We start from the raw sequence: 9424 nt of genomic DNA, 5'->3' as shown, positions 1-9424 counted from the left end.
GAGAAAGTAGGATAGACAATTTACTTGTTTTGTTCCTAGAAGTTCAGACCTCCTCTGCAGCCATGGTTTGGGTGGAGGAAGTTAGATTCAGTCCACCAGGTAGAAAGGCGAGACTGTGCCCTGGGTGTTAAAGTTTGAACACTGCATTTCATGGACTCCCAAGTTCACTCGTGGGCAATTTCTAGTGTTGTTTCCCTCATTGACTATTGGTGGGGGGTCTTCTTACAGCCCTAGGGTCTGCTTTCCTCAGTGGTGGCTCAGAGAGAAAAAAAACTTCCTGCATAGATCCAGAGGTCCTTCCATCCCAGCTGCCTTGCAGAGGGTGGCAGAATTCTGTATAGAGGCTATTTCTTTCCTGTTTTAGTAATTGTAATTACCTTCCTCCTGTCCCATCTTCTAAAACTCTTACTTTGTCCTTCACGGCCCAGCTTGAACCTTACCTCTGTTAAAGAATAAAATTCAACTGAGTAAATTCGAAGACCTAATTGGCTTTATTAAATGATTCATGAATCAGGCAGCATCCCATCTAGCAACTAGAGAGGTGCTCCAATGAGTTGTATAAAATGGAAAGTTTTTATAGGTAGAAAGAAAGTAGACGAAGAAGTTAAAAGAGTGGATCATTACCTCACTACTGTTGATCAGGAAATTCCAGACTGATTTAAAATCCCACTCCTGGGTGAGGCTGAAACTGCAATTAGGTTAGTTATTAAGTTTTGGTTTGATGACTTGGCTCAGCAAAAGTGATTCTATTTTGGTCTGTTTCTTTTCCTTCTTCTTCTCTCTCTCTGTATTTTTTTTTTTTTTTTTTAATAACACTTTTACTCTAAGCAATCTTTGACCACAGTGGCCCACACTTGGTCTTTTCTTTGCCTGAAATTTCAAACTGCTTTTGTTTGACTAATTCTAATATTTAACATCTATTGAGCATTTATTGTTAGGCACTTGTTCAAGCACATTAATTCACTTAACCTTTTAAAACATTTCTGTATGGTAGTATTAGCTCCATTTTACATTCAAGAAATAAATAACTGGTCTGAGGTCACACTCAAATCAGTGACAGAACAGAGTTGAAATTCACTTATTCTCTATGGTTAACCACTATGCTACCTTTGAACTTATCAGGGATGGCTTTATATTTAACGCTTGGATGTGAATTTGACAAGCAGGGCCAACAGCAGTATCCCACCAGAAAAATCAACCCTTGATACAATTTTCTAGATTCAATGCGTTAGAATCCCAGGGGATAAGTTACAAAAATGTAGACTCTTGAACACCCCCCTAGACTTCCTGAATTAGATTCTCTCTGGTGGGCTCTGTGGCAGGCTTCAGGTAAGTCCTCTATAAGCTACCATTTGAGAATCATCAGAAATGGCTGAAGTCAAACTATTCAAAAGCTAAATAATTTCCTTGCCCAGAGCCGGAAGAGCTAATAGAATCTGGCTGTGGCCTAATCAGTGGCATCAACACAAGTCAGAAAGAATGTATAGACAGTGGAAGGTGAACTGTCTACCAAAATGGGAAACATGGGGAATCTGGGAGAGGTGTGGCCTCTCCGCCTGCAGGCGCAGTTCAGTCTCTAGAGTAGTGGGATCTCAGGTCAGGTGAGGGAAGTTTTATCCATGGCGAGGTCGAAATGGCTCAAAACTGTCCGCCTCTTTTTACTTTGGTTTCACAGTCAGTAAAACATTTTCTTTTTTGGTAAATTGTTAATTTGTCTTTCCAGATACCTGGTTAATAAGAAAGATTTAAATGCCTATTCACCCTGAAAGTGAATACATTATCACCCTCTCTTACCTGTCAGTGTCTTGTGAGTTTGGCTGGCATTAACCAGTTTCCCATGGCTCAGCCAACTCTGGCACACTGCTAGATCTGTTTTCTGCGCCTGCCAAGTTAAGCAAGTTAAGCACCGGGTGTAAGCTTCACTACCCTTAGTGCAAGTGCCTCGGCTCTTGAATGCCAGTAAAGATTAAATAAGGAAATGAAAAATGATTATCTTTGCTGAATTAAAAAACTATTGTCTTGTCTCTTACAGATTGTTAGGAGATACAGTGACTTTGATTTGCTGAACAACAGCTTGCAGGTAAATATTTTAAAACACTAATGACACACATTGATTGCTTGGGGTGTCTTAGAAACCAGTTGGAAATGGCACTATCAGGAATAAGAAATTAGCAAATTTCCCTGGCAAAGGAGGTAAACAGATGATGTATGGCTCTAAAAATAAACTTTTGAGAGCAAACATGTGATTTATAATAGTCACCCTGCAACTGAGTACCTTTGTGACGGACTGCATTCTTACCACAGTCATGGGATGCTGTATATTATCTCCTTTTTGCAGATTAGTATTGAGCAAATGGAGTATTAGGGTTGTTCGCTGAGATGGAGGTGGAACTCTCTCAGACTCTCTCCATTAAACTAGGCTGCATTGCAGGTCAACATTCAGCAGTAACTGGAGACTTTTTTTTTTTTTTTGGTAACTTTTCCTCTTAAATCTATATTTCTGAATCCCTTTGATTTAAATGTTCCTAACTTGGTGGCCATAGTGGAAAGAAAGATGAGCTGCAAAGTCTTTCTCTGAAAACACTGCTGGTAATGATTGAAGGGTCCTAGAGGGGCTTTAGTACTATAGGAAAGACTGGCAATACTACTCATGTCTTCAATTGACAGATTGGTCTTCAAGTGCTGTGTATTAGAGAAGACTATTGGATTTGTGTCATATCTCAGATTTGTTCGGTAACACAAAACCCTTTAAACCCAAGCCAGAGCTCTTGGCTTATTACCAGCTTAGCTGGAAGGTGAAGGAGTGCTCCCTTCATTGGTGAGCTAGCTATCATCACCTAACTTAATCTGAGTGACCCCTGATCCTGTCTAAAAAGGTCAGGAGGAATGCTGGCCGGAAAGGAGCGTAATGCTTCCTTTCCTTCAAAAGGCCATGTTTTATCGATCAGACTTTGGAAAATAGCGTTTGTAGAGTCCACACTTTAACATTATTTACAACACTGCTAAAAGCATGACTGCCTTATTTTCCTTCTGATAGAATTGGGCTGAGTATCTGCAAACCTTTGTGTAATTGCCATCTGGCCATGCATTTGACACATGTTGTCTTTTAAAATTTTAATTATAGTATGACCATTTTCAATCTCCAGATAGAATAATGGCAGAGATTGAATTCTCCTCATAGGTGGGTTTAGTTGGTTTCATTTATGGATTTTAATAGCATATTCTTTACTCTTAGACAAAAGCTGGGCCCGTGATGACATTGTAGATGAGGCACCAATGTGCAGTTCATTCCAGTGGCGGATAGTCCCCTTAAGTCCCTCCAAACATTTCCACGTGACATTTCCACAGTGACGTGAGCATTTGAAAGTTAAGCCTACTATGTGTTTTCACCTTTATGCACACGTGAACTTTTGCCCAGTTTTAAAGAAGGGGGAGTCATCTTTGTACAGTGTTGTTCAGCCAGGGCTGAGTAAGAATTGTGGGAGAAATATTTCTAAACTTGAAATTGCCTAGGCCCAACCCCTAAGAATGGGAGATGGGGAAGGGTTTTATATTCTGTTCATTCTTGCTTTGGGGATATAAAGTTGAGTCTCTGTGACTAATCAATTATGGCCTTTTTACTATAATAGAATTTTGTTCTTGCTTCAGTGTAATTTTCCCTTTTAAAATGGGTACTTTCAATGTGCATTTTATTTCAAATGCAAATATTCGTGTATATTGATGTTGGCTTGTGTTGGGCAGGATATGGCCAGACCTCATTTCAAGTGGGAGGTTTTTCTAGATTCAAGTAAACAAACAGAAGAAAGTACATACGGCTTTTTGGCAACAAAATAATTTCAAAACAACTTCCATAAAACAGACCAAAAGGATTCCAAAACCACAAAATAAAACTGTGACCATGATTTTCAGTGTCTGATTACCCTTCTGACAGATAATGAGTTCCTGCTGAAGAAAGAGAAATATAATACACATATGCAGAGTTGTCTGAGTTCAATAGGAAAAATGCCTAAGTGAAAAAAAAAAAAAAAGCAGGATGTAAAATTATACATGCAATATAATAACATGAAATATTTAGAAAAAAAGATTGGAAGGAAATATGCCAAAATGTTAACAGTGGTGATCCCAGGTGGCGGGCTTATGGGTTACATTTTTTTCTGGTTCTTTATACAGTTTTGTACTTTCTAAGTTTTCCTCAAATAAGCACATGTAAGCTATATAAGAAGAAAAATAGAAAAAAAGTTACATTTTCCAAACTTTTTATAGTGAGCATATTTTGTGGTAACAGTGAAGAAAAATCACTACCTTATTTTAAAGGCAACATCAAATTAGTAACCATCTAGGGGGACAGCATACAACAAGGAAAAAGAAGGAAACAGGAGTTGAAATGATGGGAACTGGGTAGGGAACCCTTGGGAAGGAACACAGGTTCTGCTTTTACCAGTATTAAGACCTTCGGTTTGTTATTTCCTCTCTCAGTCCTCACTTTCCCCATCGGAACCAAAGGGATTGAACCAGATGACTTCTCAGGGCTGTTGTAGCACAAATGTTTTGTTATTTGAATTTTACTGCCCATCGTTGATATAGGAGAGACTGTACTGTACACTGAAGGGAAAAGGGACTATTGAGAGTTTAGAATTCTCTAGAATATTCACTAGATTATGGTTGAAGGCAGTTTTAGGTCATTAAGATCTTATACTGGAAGTGAAAGATGAACAGATTCAAAATTTGGACGTTTTCTATTCAGACAAAAGCTACTTTTCTCGAAACTGATATAGTCTGTCTTATAACCTAGAGGCTTCTCCTAGGCTAGCATGGGTCAGATTATGGTCTTTAGACCTCATTTTGGCGACCATCTCCCCTTTGCATTGTCACTGTGCAGGTATTAGAATAGAACTTTGGGGGACTTTTCTGCTGCTTTTCTTGTTCCCTTTCCCTTAACAAGGAACTCAAGAAGGGACTCCTTAGGGCATGTTACAGAGGAAAGCTATGGAAAACGGGATGATGAGGTGTCATGGCCTCAAGCCATCAATGTGGAGGTGCATAGGAAATCACAGGCTTACTGACTTTATCACTCTATATGTGCCATTATTCTCTTCCCCTGCCTCATAATTAGTCATTGGAGTTCTAAATTTTATATTCTGAGACCAGTAAGCATTTTAGAAATTCTAGGAGAAAGCCAAAAGAGAAAATAAGGATCTTGCGAATGCTAATCTTTTTTAAAAGGCAAGATTTTGAAATAACACATATTGCATAGTTTTAGTACTTTTAGTAATATTTATTGTGCGATCATAAACTAGAGCAGGAAAACACCTCCAGTGTGTCTAGCAGACTGACATAGCAGGGACACGATCATTGAAGCTGTTGACAAAGAACTCTGTTTCACCTGATGGTTTGGAGGAGCTATGTCTGGGCAGATCAATACATTTCCTAAAGTGAAATGAAGCTTGAAAAAATAGATTTGTCGAAGCTTGAAGGCCACAAAGCTTGAAACAGATGTCTTATCAAATTCATTTTCACATCCCTACCATGAATGAAAAATAGCCCTACTGAGGTTTGAATCAGATGACATCAGCATGACTCTCCATTCTGAGAGATGTGGGATTCAGCTGGGTCTATTGTTAGACAAGTAGTGTAGGCAAATCTGCTGATATTAGTTAATGGAATTTATAAAAAGCTGTGCTCTGTATACAATCAATTTGATGAACAGAAGGATTTTTCTTTCCTTTTTTTAACCCAAAAAAGTAGTGAGCAATGTAAACTTTTCATAGTATAGAAATAAAAATTAATGGACCAACCCATTCCCAGAGGTAACTATTCTTAAGCAGGTGGTATGAGCCCAGACATTTTTTTGTACATATATAATTATATCCTGTGCATGTATAACTCTCTCTCTCTCTCTCTCACACACACACACATGCACACGCACACAAACGTACACAGTTGAGATTATATTCTGCAACTTAATAAGAGTTAAAAAGAAATAAGTTGTGTTTTCAGTAATATATTACTCTTGATTACCCTATATTATTACTTAATTCTCCTGAACAACAACAACAAAAGAAATAGCAAAGTGATTGTATTAGACATAGCCGAGTGATGTGCTTTCTTCATAAGTATGATTTTTTTACTGTATGCTATTAGGTGGAACCTAATTGTATGAATGAGGAAAACAACCTGAAATTTGTGTCTTATCTAGTAGTGAATTATGCCATGGTAGAAAATTCACTTGAAGTATGTTCTGGCATATGTTCATAATTAGATTAGAGAAATAGACAATTTAGAATTGTCAGCCAGCCTTTTGATCTTTTCCAATATCAAGTTCAAGGTCTTCATTATTGTTTGAAAAACACAGAGTGGAACAGGCTAAGTTCGATTTGCCCACATGGGTGGTTTAGATTACAGCCATGTCTGAATTCAAGATGGCCTTGTCTTTAGACCTTTTCCTCGATCAATACACAAGCCACTTGGACTGTTGTAATTTAAGCACAAGAGTAAAATAGCATTGCTCTTTGAAAGTGATTTTGCTCATTAAATTAAGAGACCAATTCGATGCTTTCTTTTTTAAGTTTAAAAAATCGACTTAGAGTTTTAAATGATCTGGAAAATGATAGTACATTGAGCACTTGCGGGCCTCCTGAAGCCACTCTTAAACAACAGTAAACTGACCTCACACACACACATACACACACACACGGACAAATAGGAAAGGGGAAAGCTACAACAAAACATTTGAAGCTGTAAATTCAGTGAATGGGAGCTAACTAATTAAGCAAATATGAGAAGGCAGAATTCTGAAATGGAATTTCAGCTGGATAACTCCACTGGGTCCAATTATACCACAGAACCTTCAAAAGGTTAGCAATTGACAGTGCTGGTGCTGCCTCCAGTGTGGGGCGAGTTCAAGCTAAAATCAGGAGTTGAAAGTATGTTTCAGAAGCAGTCAGATCCCTAAATCTCCCCCATCTGAGCAACTTATGCCTGCCCTTCTCCCTCCAGCAGAGAATTGAAAGTTATTCACTGGTGAGGGTAAAACAGTCTCTGGACTGGAGAATGTAGGTCGGGCACAGTTGGAAATATTTACATAATAAAACAGGAGCATAGATCCGACCTCCCCACATTCTCTCCTCTCTGAGTCTCCTCTTTCTCTCAGCAACCGGAATACTGGTAATCAGGCCTAGACCTTCCAGGAAGGAGACCAGAAGATTCTTTTGGGGGGAATCTGCCCAGTCTAAGAGGAAAGACTCTTCCTCATGTTAAAGACTGAGGTTACTGAAGACAATAAAGTAGTTCTTAAAAATTCTGAAGAATAGATATTTCTGACTTAAGAATTCCACATCAAGACTCACTATCAATCGAGTGAGGGTAAAGACATATTTACACATGCAAGGTTTCAAAAACTTTGTCAGCTTCCTAAAAAGGAGTCAAGGGAGATAAAGTTTGGTGGAGAATATCTCCACCAAAAATAAGGGGAGTATCCAAGAAAAAGGAAGGTATGGATGCGGAAGTGGAGTTCAGCCAAAGAAAGGCAAAAAGCATCTCCAGCATGGACATTCCAGGATATCAGCTTTGCAGCAGGTGTAGAGACCATCAGTCTTGCTTGAAGCAGGGTGGTGGATTCTAGAAGATACTCCTCAAGAAAATGAAATTAATGCATCTCCGAATATGTTGAGAAATGGCTTAGATGGAGAGTTTAGAGTTGATTAGTGAACTAAAAATACAGACTGCCAGTTGACAGAAAGTAAGCATGGTAAGCATGGTCAGCATGGCTCTTTGGCTTAGATATGAATATCATTACCTAATATAAACATGAATACTGCACTGAATAAAATTACTATAGTGGATGGATTAGGAACAGGATGTCTGTGGAGTGAGGTCAGGATTGTGAACAAGAGAACTTAATCCTCATCTTCCATGATGGGAAATTCATAGGTAATGCCTAAAAATGAAAAAATCAAGACAACAATATAAATATTCCCCAGTGCTAAAAGACTGGTTGAAAGAGTTGAGTATGGCTGTCTCTGGAGAGTGGGGAATAGACATGTCACCTGGTGGCAGGGGTGGTGATGAGGGACTGTCATGCAGCTACGAATAATAATAAAAAACTATTTGACTCTTAAAATTGTGTTCATAAAAATAACACTTTTTTCAAAAATTAAGTTTTATAGTTGTGCTTAAAGCAATATTTTATGAATTCTATGATGCACAGTTTTTTCACATTTTCATAGTATCACTGAAATTAGGATGCATCTTAAAATCTGTGGTCTTAGACTTAATGAAATGAGATGGCTTAGGATTCTGATATTGTATCTTATTTGGGAATTACATGAATATAATGCTTTTTCTTTTTTAAATTAAAGATTTCAGGCCTGAGTCTACCTCTTCCTCCCAAAAAATTGATTGGTAACATGGATCGTGAATTCATAGCTGAGAGGCAGAAAGGTCTTCAGAACTATCTCAACGTTATCACCACGAATCATATCTTGTGTAATTGTGAGCTGGTTAAGAAGTTTTTAGATCCAAACAACTATTCTGCGAACTACACTGGTAAGCATGGGATCTATCTGCTGTGGTCACGTGGCTAAAGAGGCTCTGTGCTTTGCTGGAGATAAAATATGTGAGAGAAACTCTATTTCCAAATGGGAAGATGTATACCTTTGTTTTAGGGCATTATTTACCTACTAATTCTTACCTGGTTGTAATTTACTACTGATATATAAAAAGAAAATAATTACTTCTAACATATTGTTAATGTCCGCGCAGAAAAATATCGAAGAGAAGTTACTGTGTCTATGCACTTACAGTCTTTATCTGTATTATCTTCTCTGACAGGACAGAGAGTAATTAATTCATGATAATCTATACAGCAATCTCAATTTGATTTATATTGTCTCCATTTTTGTATTTACAATATGTAGTGTGCCTGTTTTTTCTCGGAATTACTTTAAACACAGCAGTGATTCAGAAGGAACCTCTCTGTGTCTTCCTAGTTGTTCTCTGAGACCCACTCAGTGCAAAGCATGAGGAGGATGTGATTGTCTTCCAAACCTTCACTAGATCAGGGCAGCAGCCAGGGAACTGAGGTGGAAACGGTACCAGCTCCACGGAAAGTTGGCATCAGTTACCTGAGCCTTGTGTCAGAAGAATGGGTGATTAAATATTGAATACACTCTGCTGTGGTCTTGAAGAGACCAATGGAAACTACTGTAGGACTGAACCAATGACTAGAATTCAAATAATTTGTTAAAGCTAAACTATGTTTAGAGTCTTTCTAAGTGGAACTCTGGGTATTATTAATAAGCTGATTTCCTTGCTAAGAGAATAGATCATTAACATGCTATTTTTGGGGTCCTCAAAACACTGCTTTTGAAGGAATTAGAGGGAGGCACTTTTATTCCTATCTCTGAGAGGGAAATAGAGGCACAAA

At 38.2% G+C, this 9424-nt stretch overlaps 1 protein-coding gene across 2 annotated transcripts in view; it reads left to right on the top strand.

Moving 5' to 3' along the window:
- Positions 1–2011: 2011 nt before the first annotated feature.
- Positions 2012–9424, top strand: part of PXK (PX domain containing serine/threonine kinase like) — a 42896-nt gene continuing 35483 nt past the window's right edge. Inside the window, exons 1-2 of one of the 2 annotated variants that reach the window (XM_011371766.2) lie at positions 2012–2080; positions 8358–8544. In XM_011371766.2, the coding sequence (XP_011370068.1) occupies positions 8406–8544 (139 nt within the window). In that variant the 5' untranslated portion in view covers positions 2012–2080; positions 8358–8405. The remainder of the gene's footprint in view (positions 2081–8357; positions 8545–9424) is intronic. The other variant, XM_011371767.2, reaches the window with a different exon arrangement.

Source organism: Pteropus vampyrus, unplaced genomic scaffold (assembly GCF_000151845.1).
Source record: "Pteropus vampyrus isolate Shadow unplaced genomic scaffold, Pvam_2.0 Scaffold195, whole genome shotgun sequence".
Taxonomy (NCBI): Eukaryota; Metazoa; Chordata; class Mammalia; order Chiroptera; family Pteropodidae; genus Pteropus; species Pteropus vampyrus.
Note: the sequence above shows the minus strand (reverse complement) of the source record. Positions and strands in the feature narration are given on the sequence as shown.